General features: G+C 37.0%; 2 protein-coding genes across 4 annotated transcripts in view; one reads left to right on the plus strand and one right to left on the minus strand.

Annotated features, from left to right (window-relative positions):
* The window catches only part of LOC113501932 (solute carrier family 12 member 6), a 390,722-nt gene extending 366,156 nt beyond the window's left edge, over nt 1–24,566 (plus strand). For all 3 annotated transcript variants that reach the window (XM_026883251.1, XM_026883253.1, XM_026883252.1), the window contains 19 exons: nt 3,945–4,015; nt 10,353–10,610; nt 11,862–12,047; nt 13,112–13,347; nt 14,003–14,156; nt 14,277–14,463; nt 14,614–14,770; nt 14,863–15,075; nt 15,157–15,336; nt 15,416–15,535; nt 15,608–15,801; nt 15,888–16,056; nt 16,218–16,410; nt 16,605–16,820; nt 16,925–17,032; nt 18,349–18,489; nt 19,720–19,820; nt 20,037–20,176; nt 20,466–24,566. In XM_026883251.1, the coding sequence (XP_026739052.1) occupies nt 3,945–4,015; nt 10,353–10,610; nt 11,862–12,047; nt 13,112–13,347; nt 14,003–14,156; nt 14,277–14,463; nt 14,614–14,770; nt 14,863–15,075; nt 15,157–15,336; nt 15,416–15,535; nt 15,608–15,801; nt 15,888–16,056; nt 16,218–16,410; nt 16,605–16,820; nt 16,925–17,032; nt 18,349–18,489; nt 19,720–19,820; nt 20,037–20,176; nt 20,466–20,557 (3,116 nt within the window). In that variant the 3' untranslated portion in view covers nt 20,558–24,566. The remainder of the gene's footprint in view (nt 1–3,944; nt 4,016–10,352; nt 10,611–11,861; nt 12,048–13,111; nt 13,348–14,002; nt 14,157–14,276; nt 14,464–14,613; nt 14,771–14,862; nt 15,076–15,156; nt 15,337–15,415; nt 15,536–15,607; nt 15,802–15,887; nt 16,057–16,217; nt 16,411–16,604; nt 16,821–16,924; nt 17,033–18,348; nt 18,490–19,719; nt 19,821–20,036; nt 20,177–20,465) is intronic.
* Nucleotides 24,567–25,244: 678 nt separating this feature from the next.
* On the minus strand, nt 25,245–27,631 carry LOC113501935 (FAST kinase domain-containing protein 3, mitochondrial-like). The gene has a single exon (XM_026883261.1). The coding sequence runs from the start codon at nt 27,512–27,514 to the stop codon at nt 25,568–25,570; it is 1,947 nt and encodes a 648-aa protein (XP_026739062.1). The 5' UTR covers nt 27,515–27,631; the 3' UTR covers nt 25,245–25,567.
* Between the last annotated feature and the right edge of the window lie 270 nt (nt 27,632–27,901).

The raw sequence follows: 27,901 nt of genomic DNA on the forward strand, positions 1-27,901 counted from the left end.
CCCAGAGTCTCGAGTACAATTAATAAGTAAAACAATTTTCCAGCAAAATTTATCGTCGTTTTGAGAGATATAAACTATTTTACATTCACAAACCATGCTTTTGTATAGACTAACCTGATTAAAAATTAATTAAAACAGTATCGGGCATCGGCTCTTCCAGAATGAATGAATGCGAAAACCTGTCTGTTCAATTAATTGAGTGCTTTAGAACGATCGCACTGCTGCTCAAATATTAATTGGATTTGGTCACAGATTAGGACAAATGTTTCGGTAGACGTAACGAATAGCACTCGACATTATTTATTCGGACAAAAAGTGTAAGTTAAAACAAGAGCAGCATGTATTTTAAGTTTTCGAATTATTAAATTTTTACGAATTTTAAATATTTAACGACTTTCCCATGAAAGCTAAGTTAGTAGTGCTATTGATAATTTGGATCTTTGCTGTTTTTGGAGCAATTTCCTACTAATATTAAGCCTTACATAACAAATCACGATATATGACGAGCCTAGTACTAACAAAGCGACAAAAATAAAAAGAACTATGAGAAAAGGCGACCAATTTACTTTTCTTTTCCCCCGCTTTAGTACTGGCTCGGAGCCAATAAAATAATTATCGTTGGCTAGCTGTAATACACATATTATATCAAACTGTATTGTCTTCTTTCAAGGGTAATAATCGGATCTATTGTTTAGTTTCAAATGTGTTGCAAGATTAAAATTGGATGATTGATGGATTGATTTTGTATATTTTCAAAGTATGATCATTGTGTAATTATATGTTGAACTTTCAAAAACAATAACCTATTTCTCATCAGAATCTCAAAATGTTTCATCATCCCCTTTCCATCCATTTTCTTTGTTCTCAAAATACTCTTTAGATCATGTAATGAATATAGTGTTAATGATTTTAATGGATGTTACTCCCGCTATTATGCGAAGACAATCTGGCCATCGCCGCCCTTCAAGCAAACAAAAGAAAAACATTTCTATACGAAACATGTGGGAAGAGGAACAATAGAGTTTAAGAGTGTTTACGTAAACAGTCTTAATGGTGGGACATTGTAATGAAATCTCTGGGAGACGCATTCATCAATGTGGGTCGGGGAATGCGACAGTAGAGACATCAAGCGGCGGCGCACTGAAACACTGATTTATTAAAACAATACTTTTGTAACCAAAGAGTTTGTTTAACGTCGCTGTCTTTTGATAGGTCGCATTAAAGGAGTTTTTTATCCTTGATGTTATGTTTGACTCCATTTGTGTATCATTTTGTATGGATATTAAACAAGTGTAGGTTTACGAGTGGAGGTTATCAATTTAGAAATTATAAGTGTGTAAGTAAAATGATTTAAGTATTGTGAAAGCTTTCATTGATTTAAGCTATTTTATTTTTTGTTTTAGGTTTTCTGTTCACTAGAAATTTAAGCTTACCATTTTTTATTTCCTGATTTAATTACTTTATTTATAAACTAATGAATCCCGAAAGATAATATTATAATACAAAAACCTAATAAACTGTTCTCTTTAAAGCAAAAGTAACTTTTACCTAACATTTTTTAATTACATAAAGGTAGCGAGAGGAAAAATTACGTAATTTCATAATAAAGGGATGGATGGAGCTCAGACTTCAACTAACTACGAAATTTAGATACCCAAAGTCTTCATATTTTTTATACGAAATGTGTTTTTTCAACTATTTTAAACATGTCATAGTTTAGAATCAATCGTTTTACAATCCTGATTTTCAAAAACGATGTATGAGTAAGCGAAAATGTCATCTCTATATAAATGCCACCTAAAGCCGCTGTTTTATTACAATAAACGACTCCTATTTACTAAGTATTTATGAGATAATGAAATTTAATAACGTTTGGAATAACCATTAAACACTGCAACATTTCATTAGTCGCGAATAATGAAAGGATAACAATTAAGGCGGGACTTTTGTGGCGATGTAAAGAGTTTTCATTTAAAAAGTTTCAATATAATTGCGCGCCGCGTCGCGTGCGAATTGGAACGTGTGCATCCCCACGGATTGCATACTCGCGCAAATGAACGTTCCGTTATACGAAGCTTCACAAATATACACCAGAATATACCTAGACCACGCCTCAGCGGATTTTTAATCAATCAATTGTACATTGTATCTGATGCTTCTTTAATTAGTAGTATACAATGCATTGAAAAATGAAAATGGTGGAAAATGAAGGTTCAAATATATATATGGTTAAATGTATCTAACTGACTTTCAAATTTTCTCCAACAACAACAACCAGTCCTCTGTTTTAAGTTATAGAACCTATAGATAGATATAATTGGCTTTCGTAAATATTTCGTCTGACATATTAGCATAGTTTTGCCCTTCACACTAAAGAGGAGCAGAGTTAAACTACACAAAAATATTAATAATCTCTCTCTCCTATACTTCCCTATAAACAACTCAATAAACATTAGTAAATCCAAAATACGAAACTTCCAAAACGGAATCCAGATTAAAGAAGAAGCCATCAAACTGTTAAGCTAACAGATACTTACACAAGCTTATACCGATAACTTGGAACTTACCGTCTATCTAAGTCCAAATCCGACAACTACAAAACCGCCAAACCGCGGCCGCTTCACCGACGGATTCACGAGATTCCAATACTCTTTGAAGTAACATTTGACCTTTAAATCCTTTGAAACGGGGAAAGTTATGATTAGGCCTATGTATCTACAAGCCACCGACGAGGACGTGACGTAAATCGCTAAGAATATGAAAAGGTCGTCCTCTGACATTCATGTGTACACTGCTGAAGGAATCCTTCCAACCTGTGTTGACAGGCTTCGCAAACAAGTAATTTAATATTTATTATCACCACAAGTATTCGCGTCAGATCAGGATGAAGAGGTTTCTTATACGCTGTTCTTGCTTGCGATACAAGAGTTTTCAATCAATCGATAATCGAAAAATAACTAGGACTTGTGAGACCTTAAAAGTATTTAATTAATCTCATACACCATAGGCATACATTTTAGATCAACGAACTATCGAATCAATTTACTAAAATTCTAAACATACTCCACATTCACATATGGCATCCATTCCCAACTTGTATAGTAGAGAAATAATGAAGTTTTGCTTAATTATTTCACAATTACTAACGTAATTACAAACCCTGGTTGTGCAGCCACGTTTGCCGAACAAGCGGGGCCCGCTCCCGTACGCACGGCCTCGCAAACAATGTGTTTACACACCTTCTACATATTTACTGAATACATTACGACTCACGAAGGAATTACTCCTGTCCTAAAATATGAACGTGTTTTGTTCGACGGGCTTTTAAGAATCGAATATATAAATAGATTGTATATTTGCAGACAAACTGGAAGAAACTTTCGCGGTAGGCATCGCAAAAATACGTGTGCCAGCTTTCTTGTTTAAAGTGCCTACATATTTTAGCGGCAAAAGTTGCGATGTTTTTGGGCGCTCCGTTTTATAGGCCGCCTGAATTTGTTTCAAACAAGAGTTCTGGTAACGAGCGCGCTAAATATACCTAGAATAGTGTACCTGAATATTTTACCGACGAAACGGACACCTTTTTATTGCATCAGTATGAAATATACCACGACGGTAACATCAATGTTCTCCACTATCGGCCTTTATGATTGGTCCCTTTTAAGACCCCTTCCGTTCTCCGGTGGCTATAAAAACGTTAGGCTCCGCCACCAGCAGGGCAATGGGAGCTAATAGCCCCCGCACTACAAGGCTTGTGACGTAATAACACAGCCGGGACATTGCACGTATAATTTCATTTTCCATACTTCGAGACACCAATTTCGTTTACGGTCGACGCCGTGCCAACGTTCGAAAGTTAATTTTGTCTCGGAAAGTAGGTTTTATTTTTGTATCGTGTACGGTACATGACTATAACAGTTTCTATAACACCGTTTTATTTACAGGTGAAACCGACGAACATGGCCTGCCAACGGAAAAGGATAAAGGATGCGACACCAACCTATACCTGTACCACGTAAGTTTATTTTCTAACGTAGTTTACTTTAGTCAAGTTATAGAACCTTTCTAACGACTGAGTTGAACACAGACAGAGGCTTATCCCAACTGTACTAGACGTTAAACATTAAAAGGTATTCATTATTCAGCTTGTTTGCTGCATCAACCATTTTGCAAGTGCTATTGTATTTTGTATTTGGATTACGAGCAACTAGAACAATCGAATTTATTTCATTGTTTTTTAACGGCTTCACAATTTGGGATGAGCATAAATTACTCACTTTAGTTTTCAATATTCGTTTTTTCATTGTAAAATACAGTTTGAACAAGAAGGTACAAATATAATTTAGAACTACGTCCACGAGAAACACTTGACACCATAGGCCGTGTCACTTCGATTAATGCAGTTACCCGTACGCTACAGAAGCCCTTCTATAACTCACACACACACACACACCGCCAGGCTTACACACACGGCTGTTGTTTTTAGATGATGAAAGGTCGTTTAAAAACAAACGCTATTTCGAACCGCATTAAAATCATTTTGTTTTAGAGACCAAGAATTTCTGTTAGACTTCATTTAATGATGATCTGCCCAAATTAAAAACGACCCTTTGGTAACGCGATATTTATCTTTTTTCTCTTTTTGTGCTCTTCCCCTAAGCTTTGGGGTCGGCTTTCAGACAGACTGGAGTCAACTAAATTCCATGTTTTCATGTTTGACGCTCTTTATTACTCTGTACTAGTTTTACTTAGGCACGCTTTTATTAAAATATAACGTAATTAATACCTATTTCACATTCGTTAAGAGTGTTCAGTATTAGAAAGACGTTGCCTAGTCGGAACAGTAACTGATGCTATAATACACATAACAATACACTCCAAGTTTCACGTCAAGTAGAGAGGAGATTAGGCCTGTCTTATTCGTGTATCCTTCAAGGCACATTTAGGCCGCGTTATAAACTAACGTAAAAGTATTGAAACGTTTTGTGAATCTAGTGACAGGATTCTAAGTATTTAAGACTAGCTGTTGCCCGCGACTTCGTCCACGTGGTTAGAATTTTCCCTGTCTTTTCCACATTTTCCATTATGTCTTCGCTCTTATTAGTCGCAGCGTGATGTTATATAGCCTATAGCCTTCCTTGATAAATGGTCTATTCAACACAAAAAGAATTTTTGAAATCGAACCAGTAGTTCCTGAGATTAGCGCGTTCAAACAAACAAACAAACTCTTCAGCTTTATTATATAGAAGATTCTCTTCTCTTCAATTCTCTTCAGATTTATGAGTTAATTCAAAAAAATATGTAAATCATACAAAAAATAAAAGTATACCGCGGTAAATTCCATTTTCTTTGATTTTTCTTTTTCAACACTTAACCAGCAATATATTATTACGCTATTTGTCTGACGAAACATCGTTTAGTCGCACGATCACATCTTGCCTCATAGAGCCTGCTTACTTTGAACAACTGACTATACGTTTGGTTGAAACACAGCTTTACAGTAGACGTAAAGGTAGGCCACAGCTATTCACTTATTTAAGAGATGAATTGGAGTGTTTTGTTACACAATAGTGCTCGCCTACATTCTAATCCTCGCAGATCTCTTCCTCGTATTAACAATTAATCTGGTTATTTACTTGGAAATTAATGATACTCTTAAGTAGCATAAGGTTTATGCTCATTGTTTTGTGGATTCATGTATTTATCTAATTTTATATTTATTTGTTTCAATTATAAAAATATTAGGTTAATATTTCGAACACCGAAATATTTTATACATAAACTAGCTGACCCAGCAAACGTTGTTTTGCCGAATAATTCTTTTTTCTATTTGTATGTATTTTTAATGCCACAAAAAATAAAAGCAAACAATTTCGTCCAAAAAATAAAATATTTTTTTGTAGTGTGGGCAACCCTTGTCGCTAAGGGGTATGAAAAATAGATGTTGTTCTATTCTCAGACCTACCCAATATGTATACAAAATTTCATAAGAATCGGTCGAACCGTTTCGGAGGAGTACGGTAACTAACATCGTGACACGAGAATTTTATATACATAAATAAGAATGAAGCACTCAAAAAAGCATTTTTTTTATTAGATAAAAATACATACTATCTGAATGAAGTAGGCATATCACCCCAGTTTCTCAGCCACCACCATTTTAATTTATTAAAGTATCCTACTAAAGCCTAAGACTACTCTCACTTAGGCGTACTTATTTAAATGTTTAGTAAGACAGCTATTCCAAGGCTGTCGTAAAAGTCTCACGAAAGTTATGGCCCCAGTTTGTAGACGAGAATTTATTTTACACACTACAAACGCTACTGAATTTAAATGTTCGGCCTACCCTTTCAACTGTTTTGGGAAAACGACTTGGCTAAATGTGTACCGAGAATAATGTGCTACGCGATAAAAATATGAAACATTATTGTAAGTTAAAGAGGCTAATGGCAAGGCACAATAATAACAACAAGGTGATTTTAATTAGAGCAACCAACGTGGTTTCTAAAAATACCTCATTATTTTAATTACGTAACATAAACCTAATGAGGTTCACCTGTTTCTGCCGTCAGGTACGGTTCCTCTCAGTCGGAATTTTCATCACGAAAGATAATACCTAATAATTAATTCATTTAATCTTCCTCCGCCCAACGCTACCCTAGAGAGACTGGAGATTAAAAAATCATATCGTGTTACGTGTTGTATCGTGTTGCTTTATTTTCTCGCTAATTATCCTTGACCTTTTCACTTCAGAGCATATTTCTTACGTTTAATGTATCCCCGATATTCAGGCCTATACACTCGTAGCTCGCCATAGCGTTTATGCGAGCCAATTTAGTGCCTGTATTACGTGATATTCGTACAGGAAATGGAATAAATCGAGCGCCTTATTGAAATTGAGTTAGGAACGTATTACCCCGGCTACGAGTGCGCGCACGTATACGTGTGCTTTCGATGACCCGTATAGATCGTAGCGTTCTCGTAGCGCTCGTAGCTAGTTCGTAGCTCGTTACATAGCGGTCGTAGCACTTCAATCTCTTACGCTATTGGCTCAAGTTTCTCGCTTCATCCGTTAAGATCCGCGATGCAGTTTTAAAATTTGCGCATAAATTTTAAATGCGGAACTAAATTACTAGTTTACTTTTTTTTAATTTCGTATTTATTTCTAAAACAGATATTGTAGCGAAATGACCGAGCGTATGTGAGCATTATATTCATAACTCAGCATTTCGGTAAGCATGTTTATTTAAGATCTCAAAAAACGTAATTTAGAAAATAAAACGTAATAAAAACATTCGTATTCCGTAATATAATGAAGATTTACATAAACCGCGGGGCGGTTATTCACGTGATGATAATAATCCTTAAAAAAAAAAAGAGTTTAGTAGGAGAAGGCGCGGTCGCACCTGGTACAGGGGATGCTGGAATTATCCAGGAGCAATCTCGTATATAATTCACGCACCATTTACGAGCATCGTGACTTTCGCCCCTATTACGTGTAGTGATGGCAAGGGATAGATAGCAGCAGATTTTATAAGTAGGTTGTAAATAGAACCGCGGAGCATCTATGAAATAGTATTCTTCTATAATGTTGATAGGAAATTATAACAATAAAACAGAAACAGATTGTTTGATATAGTTGATATTGCAAGTCAGAAAAAAGCTAATTGTGCGAGGTACTGTTCCTATTTTGAATATAGCTTAAAAAATAAAGCTTTAAAACCTTTTGTTTTAAGTTCCCCTCAAGCTAAAATGAACAATTCATAGAACTTGTATTCATATAATGAAATATATACTCTAAGTACCCGTTTAAATTATATTGCCCTGCTACATTCGGAATCAGCCTCAACACCCGTACCCATATCCGTCGGATATCGGTGAGCACAGCGTTAGCCTCGTTGTCTAAGCGTGAGCACCCTACAGCCGAGGCCGCTCTCAGCACAAGGTTGCCACGGAATGCTCCCAAATCAATGAGCGATCCAATAACGCCTCCAAAGAGGTCGAGAGCCTGCTGACATTGTTAAACTTCAATGGAAACGAATTCTTGTTTCACTTTGATTTCTGAACTCATTTTTTCAAGTTAAATGATTTTTTTTTTAAGAACACTCGTGCGCTTTTGACGAAAAAAAAGTAAAAGAATGTGAATTCTAATTCTAAATGTTTAAATGATCATATAGTGTGAAGATTCAATTTTCATAGATACTTTTGTATAATCTAAAGTTATTAAACTATATGTTTACGTAAGAAAGCAATAATTTTTGAAAAAAAGACATTAGATAAATACATATTAGACGAAATATTAATATACGCATACTCGAACCCACATGTAGTTTAACATCATAAAGCCTATTAGACTCCGTTTATTAGTTATTAAATCAAACTTGTCATCTCAAGTTGTTGCTGAAACCTATTAGTGTAAGTCACTGCGACGCGGCGACGAAGCATGTGTATTACGCAATAATGTAATTAGTAAACATACTATCTGAAGGAACCCCAGTTTTTCTATTAACAATATTCTTTGTTGTTCCGTGTACTTTTATTGAAGGAAGTTTAACCTTCTGCGTAAATTACAAGCCCAAAATACATTTTTAAATAAAGACGGTATACGTAACTCTCGCCGTCAAAAGGCGATGTAGCTGATATAAGCTACATCGCCTCTTATGATTAATTAACTGACGCTACAAATTCGCAACTCAGCGACGGCAATCGCTGAAACAGCGTCGTCTTCGAACGTTAATATTATGTCAAGGACTGGGGCGCTCTCGAGCCGACGTCAGACCTACAGCCCACTGCGGCCTGTGTCTGAACAAAGAACTTCATTACGCCTGCGATTTCAACGGAGAGCTCCCGCCAATCCGCCATGCCGAATAAAGTGCCGAATAATGGCGACAGAACAAATGAAAACAAATAGGAAAAGAGCGCGCGTGATAAATCGCTTCTGTAGCGAACCTTTATTTTATGGCTCGACATTATTTAGAACACGACGTTTAGAGTCATCTCTGCTGTTTAAAGATTGGTTTTTGGCTCATGATTTGATCACATTTATCCTTAACATTTGTCACTCTCGCTCAAATGTATCCACATCCAAAAAGTAATATAAATTCTATAATTGCGCAATGACAATCATCATTTCATTTTATTACAATAGCAGAAGAGGAAATGACGTTAAAATGAAACCCAGAGCGAGATATACGGGATAAAATAATATCCAAAAGCCATTTCGAATTGAATCACCTAATCATTCATTTGAAATGTGTGCTATGCAAATTCTGATTTACGAACGTTCACTTGAGCAATCGTTGAGCGCTCGACATTACCCGCAAGTGGCGGTGTCACCCCGGCGCCCAGGTACGTTCGAAACGACGCGCGACGTAACGGTGAGTGGTGTGCGCCGATGCAAATGGGGCGTAAATAAAATACGAGTTTCTGAGAACACGCTGAGTTTCACAACTCGGCTCTCGTCCTCGATTCTCGGCTTTCGGCACTCGGCATTCGGCCCTCGCACGTATATCGGGTTACATAGAGAATATTAAAAACTCCTATGCCGCCCATACATCACAATCTGAAACCCATCGAACACGTACATTGCGCGAACATTCCTCTTTCATGTCGACCTAAAGGAATTACAAATTCGTGCGTAAATAATTAAAAACGGAATCCAGTTTGAAATAAAAATGTATTCGAGGCACGTTGTGTACGTAGTAACGTTATTACATTCCTAGATAAAATTGTTTTTGAGCTACGCTATAAAGTTAATTTAGATTTTTTTGTGTATCTACAAATTCGTTCTGTAATATGTAGTCTCATAAAGTTGACAAAACTAATAGAAGCAGGCTTCAATCTCGGTTATGACGCTGTTCTCATATATCTAAGTTTATCATAATCGCTTTGAAGATGAAACAGGCCGTCAGGCTATGATTACATAACTGAACAAGACTCACTTTGGGAACCCACTGGGATCGCCGCAAGCCATATTTTTATGTACGAAGTTCAACATATCTGAAGTCTACGTGATCTGGGTTGAATTTGCTGGTAGATAACTTCGTGGGCTACGACAAGATTAACTATATTTATACATCTTATATACCTACATTTATCCTGCGTATCATGGAATCCTGACTAGGTATATAAGGGGTTTTATGCAAAATCTTATCTTCACCCTAGAATTACATTTAAAGTTGAATCAATTCTTACAATAAATACTTTACATGAAATAAAAGGAATCTAGACACATCTACAAACATTGTAACATTACACACTCTTTTTCGCTCCAGATATAAGTCTGCCGCTGAATGTTATATTCATAATTTTAGACCTATTTCCCAGTTACTCATTATGTTTGCTATCAACAGGAAGAGTTGGAGGACCGGCCCCGAGCGGCGACATTCCTCAGCTCGCTGGCAAACTACTCGAACACGATCCCGACGGCCGCAGCCGGCGACCCCGACGCCAAGCCCGCGCCGCCTGCGCGCATGGGTACGCTCATCGGCGTCTACCTGCCCTGCATCCAGAACATCTTCGGAGTCATCCTCTTCATCCGTCTCACCTGGGTGGTGGGCACTGCCGGCGCTATACAAGGATTCCTGATTGTGCTTGTTTGCTGTTGTACGGTGAGCTACTGTTATACTTCTATTTTTGTGAATTTGGGCTATTTTTGGCACCGAATTCGTTCCTCTTTTAGAATGACAGAAATAGCTATTGTGTTGTGTATCCCAATGTGCACTTATCCCTTCAATCAATTGAAACGATCCTAGATTAGCCATGTCAAGCGTGCTGATTAATCACCTAGTAGAATGGCTTCAACGATGCCGCTGACATAGACAGATGCTATCATCTCCGATTCAGTCCGTAAGCCGCCTTTCCCACACCAACAAAAACACAGGGCGTGACCTTTCCTTTGACAAATACCGCTCCAAGTGTGGATTCGTACGGTACTTCCCTTGTATTTGTCGTGAATAATAACTTGTACTAGTGTAGCCCCCACAGAGTTATTTTGAACAAACCTACTCACGCTCTTGTTCTCCGAACCAATGACGCACGAATAAAAAACTCACATATACTTACTGTCTAAATATAAACAGGGGAAGGAGACAAAGACAGGCTGTTTATACTTACCGCTACGCCTGCTCCGCTATAAAAATACATAAAGAATAAAAATAATTCATCGTTCAGAAATTGTATTCCCTCCGCAGCCTATAGCCTTCTGATTGCGTTATTGTTACGCAGAATTTCCCCAGGGTCTGTCTGAGCCTCGTTTGTGAGCTACATTGATGGCGCGTCTAATAATGGCCGATCCACAACTTATCTAATTTAACTTGTCTACGGCTTATTAAATCTTTTAGATGCGGACTAGATTATTTACTCATTCTAACTAGATTGTTTTATTCGTTGCTCTTACATTAAATTTGTTCAGTGAAATACAGCTGACCCCGCTTATCGGATTAGTGTCTGGACTTTATACTAAATTTTCTGTTATGATAAGTGTTTTGTCGGGTAGCCGTTGAACAAAATAATAACTGATTGTAGTTCATGTAGGCACATAGATCTACATAAATTTCTGGCAACTCGGAAAATTTATTTCACGCTCCTAAAACCAGTAATAAAAATCCAAATTCTTTGGTACTTGGTACTGATAACATGTCAAAACCTAACTTTTTTTTCATATTTATCGCAACATGAAAGATATACATGCAATACACGGTGAAGAGTTATGCCTTCCTTCATCAAATGCAAGTCTTATTTTAAGGGGTGCCCTTGGTTTTCAGCAATAATTATACAAGTCAGAATACATCCTTACTCTCTCTTGTTCTAGGAGTAAGTGAGTTCAGAGGTAATGTATTTGTCGTTGCTTTTTTTTTCAGACTATGTTGACTGCTATATCGATGTCTGCGATTGCGACGAACGGGGTGGTGCCTGCAGGCGGGTCGTACTTCATGATAGGTCGAGCTCTCGGCCCCGAGTGCGGCGGTGCTGTCGGCATGCTGTTCTATACGGGCACCACGCTCGCAGCAGCCATGTATATCGTCGGTGCGGTTGAAATCGTACTGGTATGTAACAAATCTGTGTTGATTTAGAAGGTAAAACAAAAAATGTGGTCAAACCCTGGGTTCTATCAGTCGTGTCATTTGACATGCTTTATGCATAGCCATGCATTTAGACGATTCCATCTAAATAAGCTTGGTAAAATGTAAAACCTTCAAATCCTTGGCAAAATGCTAAAAAGAATTTGTCACAAAAACACAAAACATATTCCCATTCCGGTTGTGTATGTGTGGAATAATGGTTTTTGGTATAACGTACCCCCGCGGTACTCGCCGTCCGTATTCATGCCGGTCTCTGGAGCACAGGCTGACACTATGTTGCGGTCAACAACCATTTAACAGGCGTATTAATCACATTATTGTGTAGAACAAGTTTCAAATAAAACAAATCACGACATTCGTAAAAGTTACAATGCAAAGGCGGTTCTGTTAAGTGTCAAAAAGGTCATTAATTTTCCGTTTCCTCCACGATGAAGGAATAAATGACACTTAGCCGAGTCTGATTAAAACGCATGTTTATTCTCGTAAGCATGATCTCTATTATACAGACTTTCTATAGCTCTACCTTTGCGGCGAGATTTTAACAAACTAATTAAACTTTTATAGTATGCTGAATTTTGGAATGGTTACAAAGCAAATTCGTGAGCGGAATAATACACGACTGCTGATTATCTTGTACAAATGTTCCCCTTTATATTTAAATGTGTTCGAGTTTCTATGCAGACGACGTAATTATACCAGGTGGATTATCTTTATACAATTTTAGTTCGCAGACTAAACCCTAGCCCTAGAATATACCTATGTGTATATAGAGTAGGTTTCCACTTACTGTATTTTATATATGATCTGATTCCGAATTCCAAATGAGCCTATACGAATAGTCAAAATCTAAAGGTACATCAAAACTATGACCATTCGTTGTGATTCTGATAAGCTTCTCTGAAACACAAGTCTCGATCTCCACTTTTCTACGCTTATAAGAAGCAATTTAAGGAGAAACCATTACATAAGGGTAAAATGCCTAGGGAAAACGGTAAGAACCCTGACATTAACAGAGGTCCTTTTCGTAGACATACATGGCTCCGTGGATGTCGATCTTCGGGGACTTCACGAAGGACCCGGAGGCGATGTACAACAACTTCCGCGTGTACGGCACCGGGCTGCTGCTCATCATGGGCATGGTCGTGTTCGTCGGCGTCAAGTTCGTCAACAAGTTCGCGACCGTCGCCCTCGCCTGCGTCATCCTGTCCATCACCGCTGTGTATGTTGGCATCTTCGTCAACTTCAACGGAAATGATAAGTTGCAGTAAGTTTTTCATATATTTCTCTCTTTTAGGTTTATTTATTGCAGAAAAATGGTTTACTACACCGGAGTTGAACTTTCTGGATTATTTCTCAATACTTTTGATGTTATTTCAAATTGTGATATGGCTTAGTGAATTTTCTTCTTCTAATAAAATAAATAATTAAATAGAAGTCAATCCGTTCTTATTCTCCCCAATTAAATATATAAAACATTCACAAACAATCGCAATTGTTAGCCAAATTGTGGAAGACCATAACAAGACACATTTGGCAATTGTATACATCGGCCCCATACACATTAACGCGGCTCGGAGAGAGCTGAAACGGAGATAGTCGTACGAGTCATTAAGCCGCGTTAATGGCACACTAGAGAAGCTGAATTTGTGGGATAACATCGGGCAGCTTTTATGATATTCCTTAGCCGTGGAAAAAGTTTTAAAGTATGATTAAGCTTATTCTGTAGCGCCATTACTTTTTATAGCTCATCTCGGCTAATATCCTCCTTGACGGCGTGATCATGCGTGACTGGGCTGTCTCAAGATGACATTAACTTTTATACTTAAAAATACTGTTCTTTCCTAATACCGTCGACGCCTTTTGGTTTCAAATTAGTTATGATCTTACTTTTAGACGTGTAACCACTTGGATGTTTCCAGGATGTGCGTACTCGGTAAACGTTTGCTCAAGGACATTAACATTAACAACTGCACGAAGGAGATCGGTGCACCCCTGCATCAGCTGTTCTGCCCCAACAATACCTGCGACCCGTACTACCTCGCTCACAACGTGTCTATCGTGCAAGGAATCAAGGTATTTTTTTAAACAATTTTATCAGAGTAAATGAAGATAAATTCTTATTCACATTAAATGATAATTAAATTATTCATCAATACTTTTCCACAAATTTTTATTTCTCATCAAATTTTCCAGGGATTAAAAAGTGGAGTTTTCTTCGACAACCTTCAAGATTCCTTCCTGCAACTCGGCCAGTACATCGCATACGGAAAGGAACCCGATGACATTGAACAGATGGAGAGACCCACCTACAACCAAGTTTACGCAGATTTGACCACGACTTTCACCATTCTCATCGGAATATTCTTCCCATCCGTCACTGGTAACTTATAAAAGTATTGTGTTATCTTAATGACAACATGCACACATTTTCGCAAAACTTTTACTTATAAAAAGCATATTATTATCCAATAAAAAGCATTAAACTCAAACATTTAAAGGGCCCATTTTAAGTTTCTTACGTTTTCATCAGGTATCATGGCTGGCTCCAACCGGTCTGGAGACCTTGCTGACGCACAGAAAAGCATCCCTATCGGAACCATTTGCGCGATCTTAACAACATCCACCGTATACCTGTCCTGTGTACTCCTCTTCGCTGGAACTGTCGATAACTTACTGCTTAGAGACAAGTGAGTGAATTTTATCATACAAATTACTTATATCGATAAATATGGAAGAAATATACCGGATGAATTTAACTTACAACAACGATATTTCTTAGGTTCGGTCAATCCATCGGCGGTAAGCTAGTAGTGGCAAACATGGCGTGGCCAAATCAGTGGGTTATCTTGATCGGCTCGTTCCTCTCAACTTTGGGAGCTGGTCTGCAGTCCCTAACCGGAGCTCCACGTCTGCTACAAGCTATCGCTAAAGATGAAATTATACCGTTCCTGGCGCCTTTCGCCGTCTCATCCAGTCGGGGTGAACCAACCAGGTATGTTACACGAACTATTTGTCACTTATATGAGATTTTACCTATTTCATAGAAGTCTTCACTGATGGTTTTAATTCTTAGGGCCCTGCTTCTGACGATGGTGATCTGCCAGTGCGGTATCTTGCTGGGCAATGTTGACATCCTTGCTCCTCTACTGTCCATGTTCTTCCTCATGTGCTACGGCTTCGTTAACCTCGCCTGCGCGCTCCAGACACTTCTTAAGACTCCCAACTGGCGTCCAAGATTTAAGTACTACCACTGGTAAGTTTTTTTTCACAGTGCGGAGCATTTATTGAATACACATATGAACAATACCTTTAATTATTCATATTAATTCCAGGTCTTTATCTCTCGCCGGACTAACGCTCTGCATTTCTATCATGTTCATGACATCTTGGTTCTACGCCCTCATTGCAATGGGCATGGCTGGACTCATCTACAAATACATTGAATATCGTGGGCAAGTATCATTTCTTGTTTAATATTTGTTGTTGTGTGTAACTAAGTAAATATAACTTAAATAATTTTCTAGAGCTGAGAAGGAATGGGGTGATGGTCTCCGTGGTCTCGCGTTGTCAGCTGCTCGGTATTCTCTACTTCGACTTGAGCAAGGGCCCCCACACACCAAGAACTGGCGGCCCCAAGTACTGGTCCTGGCTAAACTGAACAATGAACTCATGCCCACATATCGGAAAATGCTCGCTTTTGCTAGCCAACTTAAAGCTGGTAAGATAACTACTATAGTATACTGAAACACCCTTTGCAGAAATTATAAAGAGATGAATTCATTTACTTGAACTATTTCCTTTTAGGTAAGGGTCTGACGGTGTGTGTATCAGTACTGGGCGGTGACTTCCCCAGGCGTGCTGGTGATGCCTCGTCCGCGAAACAGAACTTGCGCAAGTGCATGGATGAGGAAAAGCTTAAAGGTTTCGTGGATGTGCTGGTCTCACCCGATATTGCAGAGGGACTTAGTCATTTGTAAGTTTATATTAATTGCTTGATATTTTAGATGTTTAAGCGTTGCCATAATTGAAGACGAGTTGGATCCAATTCATTCAATTATCTAAGGCTTTAAAGTTGATTTAAAAAAAAAGTATAGATTAAAAAGCACTTTCAATGATTTCTTTTGTAAAATTCAGAGTCCAAACGACGGGTCTGGGTGGTCTGAAGCCGAACACGGTGATCGTGGGTTGGCCTTACGGCTGGCGCCAGGCCGAGCGCTCCGCCCCGCGCTGGCAACACTTCCTGCACACCGTGCGCGCGGTCGCCGCCGCACGCATGGCTATGCTCGTACCTAAAGGCATCAACTTCTTCCCCGATTCTACTGAAAAGGTAAAATATTCAGAATAGATAGCAGCATAACCTTACTCCACAAAATCGGTGTGAGAAAATTGTGACGATGGCACTATTCACTATATCCTTTCCAACATGCTAATTGCATAATATTGGAACAATTGGAATAATTTCTATAAACATCAAAACCTGCAATTTCTTGAGTTTAAACACATATTGATTGATTAATTTAGGTATCTGGCAACATTGACATCTGGTGGATCGTACACGATGGCGGCATGTTGATGTTGCTTCCGTTTCTGCTGAAACAACACCGAACCTGGAAGAACTGCAAGATGCGCATCTTCACTGTCGCGCAGATGGAAGACAACTCGATCCAAATGAAGAAGGACCTCAAGATGTTCCTCTATCAACTGCGACTTGAAGCTGAGGTTGAAGTTGTTGAAATGGTCAGTTCAAATCGATAATTCGTTTTGTACGATAGGCGTTTTCCATCTGCATTTTATTCTGAGAAACGAAAAGCCGCTAAAGTCTCTTTGTGCAAAAATTTCAGACCGACAGTGACATATCTGCCTACACATACGAACGGACCCTGATGATGGAGCAACGGAACCAGATGCTGCGCGAACTTCGACTGAACAAGAAAGAAACCATGGGCATGGTGAGTAATCCCCCATCAAATTACAATGAGATAAATTCCAATGTTCACAATGTTAATGTCAAATCTGTCTGTACAAAGCTTTGTATATTAACTCTACTCTGACCTAGAACTAACATGTTTGTCTGTCGCTATATACAGATGCAAAATTTCGTGGATTATCGTGAAAACGCTGAGGAGAAGTTACCTTTGGTAAAGTGGATACCTTAACCCTGATTCGAGTCCACTTATTTTCTTTCAAAGCATTTTGTTAGCTATTCGTTGGTTTAAAATTGAGCATTTTGAAGTCTACACTAATTTTTGCTGTTATTTTAATCTAAGCAGTGTATAGATGAGTTTTCTTTTTAGTTTAATGGATTCTTGGTGTACTTTAGATTAAATGTTGTCCTCTTTGTGGCTAAGATCTTCCTCGTTCACTACTTCATCATATAACTGTCATCACCACATTCATACCAAATCAGTAAGTTGAATTTGGCTAACAGCTACTGATATATTAGCTTTTGATGTTTAGATCATGTCTTCATTGTATCATCATACTTTAAGTATAGAACTTATTTACTGTTTCACACTCCTCACAATCCAAATCTATGCTAGACTTATAATCACTTTTTGCACATATTTAATTATATTTACCTGTTCCCTTATCCCCACTTTATCTCACTGTATTTATGAACACTATCGATATTGACAACTGATAAGCGACAGCATGTGACCTCTATTATTCTTTAGAATATCTAGGCTATCTACATGGAGGTTTTATGGCACCAACAACAGTTTTTGATAAATGTTGCAAAACTTACTTTTAAGATGCGAATTAATCACGCGTATTTGTCGGGATTGCCCAACCAGTTTCAAATTTCCAGAAAACCTATGTTTATTGTTTTATATGGAAATACCTTTACTCCCGGTGTCTTTTTGTTGAGCATCCTTGCAGAGTATTATTTAGGATTTTAAACTTTAGGTTTTTTAAAGACACATTGAGATTTTTCCTAAAATATAAGATGGAGTATCATTAAACTCCAAAACACAACTTCATAGTCCGAATGAACACTGAAAAAACCATCCCTATTCCTTAATAAAATAACATTTTTCGAGACTTAAACGCAAAGATAACGAACAAAAATAAGCTAAGCTTCATGTGTAAGATAGTATTGAAATATAGTTTAGCAGATATAGTTGTATCACAATAGCAAGTTAAAACTGATTACTGGAAAGAGACAAAAAAACACTTATACTTACTTAACTTTTGTCGTTATACTATGCTGTTTTACGAAAAGTAGTCTTAAATAAAGCCTGCTAAGAGTGTTTCTTGGATACAGGTTCAGGCGATTGTCGACCATCACCACGCTGACGTGAAGACTGCTAGCAAGGTGCGCTTTGCGGAGCCGGGCGATGAGGTTCCCTCTGACGCCCCCTCCCCTCCCCTCGCCGACCCTGAAGATAAAGACAAAGATGACAAGGTGAACACACGAACTATACGCACCCTTAAACCAGCACTTAGATACAAGCCCCAAAGCAATAGTACACTAGGTACGGTCAGCAACAGAAGACGTCTAACACTATATGGTTTACTAGGAGTCTTAAAGGAATTGACGTATGTTTTAAAGTTTCTAGATCTTACTCATAGCAACTTGTTATTAAATTTAATGTTTACAGTTATAGTACAGTACTGTATGTTAGCCCACTTCTTTAGCTGACCGTACTTGGTTTTAGCCATGAGGTTTATTTAAGTAGGTAATGGATGGATCAAAAGTTCCTCCATTTGTTTTGCACCCCAGGCTTAAAGAATTGTCCCAAAAGGACTGATAGCTTTATTTCACTCCCAATAACACCAGATTTTCTGCAATATTCCACAAAACTAATGACCTAATACTTAAAACATATCTTTCACATTAACTACTGTCAGCAATTTATAATTCTACTGTTAATACATCATGCATTAACATTTAAAACAAGCTTTTTTATTTATTCAGCTTTATTAAATACAATCAGTTTTTTTTTTCGAGACATATCTCATTATACACATGTATACGATATTAACGAGTCGCTGTTATTTTTTTACGCTACTGTCTTGAGAATCTAAGTTGGGACAGATTCAAGACGAGTGTTGACGGTGACCTAATCTTGTTCTAGTTTTCTGAGCTATTGGAGATTATATGTGATCTTTATTAAAAATCAATTTCTGAAACCGCTTTGAAATGCAATGCATAGGACAAGACTAGGCCGCCGGCGCTGCTTTCTAAAACGTTTTGTGCAATAATGTCCAAAGCTATTACACAGTTTATATTCTGTTTTATTATGTTTCTAAATATTTGAGTTATTTATAACCCCATCATTCTCTACATAACACAACGAGTCCTAGCGAATTTAGACACGGTGGTCATATGTTTGCGATGAGTTCATTCACGTTGAGTTGTTCACTTTAGTTTGTTTCGTTGTCCACATTAGATAAGAGATTTGATGTTTGAATGTCAGTAGTGAGTTATCGTTTAACAATTAAAATAATATATGACATCCCGTGTTTCATTCGCCTTGAATCCGTCATGTGCAACTCAAACAACAAAACGCGATTCAAAATTCAAATTTTGGAAACGGAATTACTTCAAATTGGGGTGACGTAGGACGACTTTCGAAGTAGTTTGTTGCACATAATCGATTCAATGTGGGACTCGCCCGATGAACGGTCGCAGTGTGAGGATGCCAGCCCGCCGGCCGACGACAACAAGCACAAGGAAGCCGGCGCCAACGGGGACGCCGTCAAGCCCAAGCCCAACCTCTCCGATATCACACCGTGAGTACTGCACATCTATATATACCACCTTCCATGTTTCAAACTTTTCATGATTCAAAATCATTCTAATGATGGACTTAAAATATTGAAATAAAACTTAAAATTATGTCATTTAGTTTCTGTTAAAATAAAAATTCTAGTTCAACAGTTTATTAACTTGTAATTTAGTGATCATTAATTCGAGCCAGTTTCTAAATCCTGCGATATGTTTAATAGGGATGAGGGCACTGTGCGACGCATGCACACTGCCGTGAAATTGAACGAAGTGATCGTATCGCGGTCACACGACGCCCAGCTGGTCATCCTGAACCTGCCCGGCCCGCCGCGCGATACCAACATCGACCGGGAGTCCAACTGTAAGTTCCCACATTTCTTACTAAATCACAACACATTTACTGCTATGTTGTAGTACTTACTTTCCATATGCTACGTTAATCGTAGCAAGTACTACGTAATTCGTAGCTCTTGCTACAGTGGCCTTGATGTTAAACTTAAAGTTGAAACAAGTCTTATGAACTTGGGAATCAGTACTAGTTGTCTTGGCTTTCAAATAATCATGCCAATCCTTTATACTGGAGACTTCATGTTTTGTTACCGTTTCTACAAGGATTATCTGCATAGGCTGATGACGTGTTCATTCCCCAGACATGGAGTTCCTGGAGGTGCTGACGGAAGGGCTGGAGAAGGTGCTGATGGTGCGCGGCGGCGGGCGCGAGGTGATCACCATCTACTCGTGAAGTGTTGGGCCGAGTGCTTCTCTAACTGTTAGTGCAGGAGTGCGGCGCGCTCGGGCGCCGCCTGCCTCGCGCGTCTCCAAGACTGCCGACACGACCGTCGCGTTTCGGTTCGTTTATAAATATTATATGTATTTTCTTACGATGATTGTATTCGGCGTTCGTTTTACTTGTAAATGTTAGCTTAATTCTACGATACGTTCTGTTGAATTTGCTGTTTAGAATGATGTTGTTTTGAAATTTATTCACTGTTGTATAGATATTTATGGATATAATATATGTATCTAACGAGGAGCCTTATCTGTCGGACATTAGCTCTAAGTTCGTTGTTTTGTTATTACATAGACTAGCTAAGAGTTACGTTAAGCACCGAGTGGTCTCTTGTTTACCGACATGCCATATAGTGTTTACTTTACTGTGTAATACGTTAGCACTTAGATCTTAATTTGTATCATTTTATACATCATTTTATTTTATATAATTGTTAAACGACGTAGATATACTTTATAAGAGTATACATTTATCAAAGAAAAACCATAAAGATTTTTAACTTTATAAATATTTTGTAAATATTATTCTGTTCTAAGATTTTTTACATCTGCTCAACTTAAAACTTACCGTGGGACTGACGCAGATAACTCTTGACGATTTGACTTCAGCTGACCTGATATACTTCGAGAACGTTTCATTTGGTAAATCAAGTCTAGTCACTTTTTGATATTAGTTATATAATTCCGTACTCGTTAAACCAACACTTCAAGCAAGTTATTAACTTGCCCCGACACCCTCGAGTTTTTATGGTGAGTAGATTAAACATCAACTAGAACGCGAAGGGAGGGATGCATAGGTAACCATTAACTCGTATTTTAGTATTAGCGTGAAGATTAATAGGTAAACGCGATCCCCCTCGCAATTAACATAGTGACTAACTTGGAAACTTATTGCGCACATTCGCGTAGGTAGATGATTTCTTACTGTGATCGTTTATATGAAGTTTTATTGTTTTAGTTTTACATAAGTGGTAGCGGTAATATATCCATACTGTTCAGTAGTCATCGTTCTGAATGTACTAACACGAGTTTCTTTTGTTTTCCTCTTTGCACGCTATTAGTTCCAGCGACGATTTAGCTGCCTTAAGACATGCGTAACGCATTCAACATGAAATGTGGAGACACTATGAGTGAACAAAAACAACTTATGACCGCGCTAAGCTCTAAAGCTAAAACCTTTTCGTTGAACGAAATTACTTAGTAGAAAACGCTAACTAGACAATTATACAGCGTAAATAAACTCATTAAAATTATGAATTTAAATAATTCTTTAAATGAAATTGCTTACGTAGGTATTGAATTCGATTTCGATAATGTAATGAACTAGTTTTTTCGTATGACGAGCTCCTGTAGTCAGCAAAGTTAGACAACGATGCACCCGGCGTGTTTGTACGTATGATGAGAACTTGTCAATTTTGATTTACTGTTACACCACATTAGTTAAGGTATTTCTTATTCGTATAAAGAGTGTTAGCTAACTGCCAAATAGAAATCGGTGTTGTATAATATCCTAGTCCGTAAGTGATCTACCATCTATCTACAAAATAACTTCGTTTTTGAATCGTTATAAAACATTAGGGTATCGGAAGGACATTTACAGTTACTACACATTTAGCTAACATCACCAAGTAGACGTATACTTAGATAACTGTGTTTCTTTCTTGACGCAATATTCTGATCGAATTCGAATATAATCTGTGAATAACCTATATTGTATTTTATGTTTCCGTATTTCCAAAAACATGTACCTAATCTTTTTTTACCATCTATCTATATAATGTCCTAAGATTTTACGATAACATCGACTCGAAATTTATAAGCGAGTTGATATATTTAAGATTTCCTCAAATAAAAATAGTTTAACATTTTTCATAACTCGTACTCACAAATACAAGTAACGTCATTTAATGTTCGCGTACTCTGCGTTACGAACAAAGTAGAAAGTAATTCGAAGGCATTTAAGTATTCCTTTTTGTCATGGTTGTAGATGCCATAATAATAAATTAAGTAAGTAGATGTTAGTTATTCTATGAATCGACTGTTGGATTACCGTCTATGATGATGACACAGTGCAGAAACTGGTCACGAGCACTACTGGTCGCCTAGCAACCACACAACAGGCCAGCGGCCACGTCTCGACCGCATTCAATAAAGCGACGTATAAATTCCACTTAATAAGATTAAGTATAAATTATTCTAAATTATATTAATCTATTATTCAACATGTTACAACTATTTCGTGTATACATCGCTCGTTTTAAGTTCGTCAATGTTCTCTATCACTTAGTGATAATAGGACAAGTAAATTTAATGAAATAGTGATCACATATCTTCCTTTTCACATAGAAAAAATATATCTAAAGCTATTTATGCCTATCAATAGGTAATAGACGACAATTTATTTAAAAATAAATTTATTGAATTATATAAATTATTCAAATTACTAACATAATACCTCTTAGGTATCTATTTATTACGTCTAAGTCGAAATTGAGAATTTGAAATTGGTATTACCATTATATCTATCTAGTTTGTGTTCTTTATATAAATAAGATAATTCACATTTAATGTAATATTTCAAAGAAAAGAGTTGATTGAGTACGGCCTTTTAAATGGCCAAAATAAATAGTATGACGCGTCGTGGATGTGTTATGTAATTACCAAAGAACGAACCAATTATGAAAGAGTACCTGTTCAAGAGATTTGTCGTAGCATCGACTACCGCTGCAGCCGGCCCCGCAACTGCATCCTACTTACCAACAACACTGTAGATAATTCAATATTATTAAGTAGGACACTAGGTGAATTTCGATGCCCACTAAAATCGTTCATACATGTGCCAAACATCATAATTTCAGTGTATTAATCACGCGAAGGCAATACTTAGCGTAGGTCATCCTACTTAACTAGATTAACAAAATCACATCTCAGTGAACTATCAGTAATGTGTGTAATACTTATAAACTAGCTTTCGGAGATACATTGTGTGTTAGAAGTCACGTTAACTAACATAGTTGTAATTCAACAAAATGCACATTCATAGTAACCTACTTCAGATAGTTTTAAAATCGTGTTCGTAATTCCAGTCGTTACATTTTAGCTTTATTAAAGTCATTATAAATTATGAATGGTACAGTCGCCAACGTAAGTCACACATGTTCATGATTACGCTGTTGTCGCGCACTAGGAGCCGCTTGGCGACTGTACTGCGACGAGTATCAAGTAATTATTAATGTAAAACTATTAAAATTACTTACTTTAGATATTAGGCTGTGAGTCAGCGTAAACACATTCTTTACAATTTAATATTCAAGCTAGAGTTGCTGTGATACACCATTATGGCTATAAAATTATAGTGTAGTCATTTCTGGCTATAAAAACAATTGGATATAACGTGGATGTACCTCCGTTAACAACGGCATTTTCTATCTGTGATTTCACTGATGTGTAGATGCACCCCTATCCGCGTAAACTAAATTCTGAAACCTCATCAACCATCCTTGGGTATAACTCGTATTTTTTGACTATTAATGAAATCGTAACTAACAAGGCTGTCTGTACTTTGAACATATTTTGGAAATTGTATTTTATAAAGCCTATGTGTAACAGCCAGAAATGTAACTAGATTGTCTAATAGAACAAACCTACTTGGAAACTTTCTTGGTCTTGGATCTAAAGCAGTTACAAAGACAGCCCGTTGTGCCATGCTAGCAACATCTCAAGATATAGAGCAATAACGAATGGTATATAGATAGTGATCGCTGGGCGGTATGCTATTTAAATTATAAATATTATGTATTTTGATCTGGAACGAGTTTTTCATAGAAAAAAATATTTCGAAGTGTAAAAGTTGTTTAAGAAATTATTAAAATATTCAAATAATAATTCTAGAGAGTTAGTCAGTGAGTAATTATAAGAAAAAGATGTTATGAGTATAATAAAATAAACTAATAAAATAAAAATGTTGGTATCCTTAATTTCTGAACCCCTACTCCCAACGTTCAATTCATTTTTCCTTTTTAGTTAACGTAAAGCCAGAAAGAAATAGAGAACTCAAAATGTTACGGTCAAGAAACTGTGTTGTCACAACAGGTAACCCTACAATATCAATAAATTGGTGTTATACTGCTTTGAAATCTGTTTCATCAACCTTATCGGCTTATAAATTAGATCACCATTGGCAAATCAATTATGGTCATCTGACCATAGCTTTTATTTTGCTGAATTGTTTTCGAATTAAGGAATTTCCGCAGCGCAACGGATATAGTTGAGGATTACTGCGAGGGTATCGCGGGAAGTACCTGCAGCGCGCTGACTAACGCAGTGGATTAGTGGGAATTTCCTGAATTGTTTATCACAGAATCTCAGGGCTACAATGTTACAGGGAAAACTTGACGATAGTCTTACCTACCGAGGCAGATATACCAAACTAAGCTGAGGTTGTAAACAATACAGTGGTGTAAAAGCAGAAAATTATCTTTCAAACTGCTTTAACACGTTTTTTGCATGTTTTTTCATCATTTGAATAAAGTATAAACAGTCTACTTGCGCGAGCCTCGCAAAACTCCACATAAAAAACAACAACTATCCTTAAAAAAACATTAAGCTGGGATCAAAGCACAAAAAACAAAACAACGACATATGCAATATAAAAATATATTTTTAACAGTTTCTAAGTTGAAGTATTCAAATTACCAACATATTGCATCACATCACCAATTGAATACCTAAATTTTAGAACAAGTTTAACATCACTAACAATTCTATTTAAATTATATAACTGAGTAAAACGGAATAACAAAATAGTTACATTTTTACAATTTTTAATGGTTAGGCCTTAACCTTAAGACTAGAAAAATAATTTGTATATCTTAAACTACAACTATATAAACACCCAAATACTAATAATAATAAATAGTACTAATAAAACTACCTATTTAAAACATACACATTTTGAGGATTCCTAGGTGCATGGCTCAGCATTATTTATTTTCTCAGATAAATATTCCCTTAATCCAGCCTTATTGAATGAAGTATAAAATTGACTAAGTAGGGAATACTTCAAGCTTACGACTTTCATGCCTAGAATTTTGAGGTGTGTTTTTTTCATGACTTGTGGGCCAATCAGCTGTTCATTGTTTGAACAATAATGATCAGGCAAATGTATTAGAATGGCAATATTTTCATTTCTCACAGACTTTGACTTCCAGTTGACTGTGCTGCTGCCCAGACCTTCAGGGTGTAGCATGACATCCAGTAAGTATGTCTCATCAGATGGTAGGTAAGGAACAGATACAGCTATGGACAATTTATCTTTCCCACCCGCTGCTACTACCAGGCTTTCCATTATTTTCTCCAAAATATTTCTAATGCGGAAATCTTGGGATATGGGTTTGGGCCATTGGTCTTTTGGTAACAATGGACCCATATACTTATCACACTGCAATGTCATTGCAGTATCAATTAAACAAAACCTCTTCATTATTTCAGAGTTGTTTACTTTAGACAGGTACTCGGGGCTGAGCATTCTGCTCACTAAACTGGCTGGATACTTGCCAATATAAATTAACGACAATGTCATTAAACTAAGGTCACTGCTGCATATTTTGTCAAACTTCTCATTTAAAACCTTATCAATGAGATTCCAAAACGTGGAACCGTTCACAGGTTCAAAATACAAATAGCCATACGGGTATATAAATGATTTGTAAAAACTTGGAGGGACTATCTGCCAGTTTCTCATAAAGAAATCACTGCAAGCATTTAATACGATTTCATTACAAATTTGGAATTGCATACAATAGTTCAAAATTCCTACAACAAGAACATGACTTTCAATCTTTGAGCCTTTTAATTTCATATACTTTTCCACAGCCTTCTCAATTTGGTCATCAGTGTATTTAAGTCTTGTTAGTTTAGAAATTATATCCAGTAAGGAATCCTCATCAAGGGCATGTATGTTAGCACAGAGCCAACTCCCGACCACACCAAATGATTGGACAGATAAATATTTCTCTTGAACAAATGTGCTCATAATGTCCTGCATCACAGGAACTTTAATCTTACTCCATAGATCACAGAGCTTCTGTTCCAGTAAAGTAAGAATGATTCTTTTGCTGACTTTTAACCCATTCAATATATCAAAAACTTGTACAATATTTGTTTCATCTATTTCATGTTCCCTAGCCACAAACCCCACCCAGAGCTTGTCGATTGAGTCTGAGTACTTGACATCATTCTTGTTACTTATAAGAAAGGTTGTAAATTCACACAGCTGTTCAATAGACAGCCTGTTGTCAATAACTCTTAAAAGTAATTCATCATGAAACTTGTATTTGTATGGATCCATAAAGGTAGACATGGTGTTCAGGATGTTCAATATTGTTTGTGTATCTTCAGTCTTCAGTACGACCTTCAAGAGTTTGTCTAAAATGGCTCCTTTAGCTAAATTAATGTGCATAGTTTTAGAATCCAAAAATAAAGAGCTTGGATTTTTTTCAATATCATATATGCGTTCAATGGCACCAAGCGCAATGTTTGGAGTTATTTTTGTACACTTTGATAGTAACGAGAATACATCCCGTAGATCCAAGCATTGCTTGAACTCTTCTTGAATCAGCTGATAGTTGAGAGAATCGTGTCCACTTGTTGATTGGTCTTCATTCGGCTTGTCATCAATATCCGAAAGGTTTTTTAACCTTTTTATAATAACAGGAAGTTCTTGCACATTAAATCCGTTTTCTATTAATATTGTACTACTGCTGAAATGTGGATTATTGCCAGATTTGTCGTCACTCACCATTCGAGGCGCAAATGTAAGTAATGGACTGGAAATCGAGTTATTGCCATTGCTGGAAGACAGTAGGTTATTTTTAGCTTTAAGATACGTTCTTCTCAAAACTAATGACATTTTGGAAACATTCAGCCTTAAAAACAATAGTTTACGGACACGGAAAACAGAAACAAAGCAAAATTATTGTATCACATTTTGACATTGACAGCCAGCTGCAGTACAGAAGTATGACATTGAAAATGATTGAGCTTTAAAAAACTTCTGGATAGTAGCAATTTCTGATTGAAGCGTGGCAACTACGTCTCACGAGACAATGATAAGATAAATGTTAGTTAATGTAGGTAGGCCCAAAAATGTAGGAAGCCTAAAATAGATATTTATTATCAAATCCGTCAATATAAAAATTGAAGGCTATGAAACAAAACGTGGTAGATTGTTTTAATATAATGTTTTTTTCAAACAGCTAAATAAAGACTTTCCTCCAGTTCTTCCACTGGTTTCAAA

The sequence above is a fragment of the Trichoplusia ni genome, chromosome 16 (genome assembly GCF_003590095.1).
Source record: "Trichoplusia ni isolate ovarian cell line Hi5 chromosome 16, tn1, whole genome shotgun sequence".
Taxonomy (NCBI): domain Eukaryota; kingdom Metazoa; phylum Arthropoda; class Insecta; order Lepidoptera; family Noctuidae; genus Trichoplusia; species Trichoplusia ni.

What these genes read in the sequence shown, in the direction of transcription:
- LOC113501935 (XM_026883261.1), bottom strand. Translation starts at nt 27,514, where the DNA reads ATGTCATTAGTTTTGAGAAGAACGTATCTTAAAGCTAAAAATAACCTA.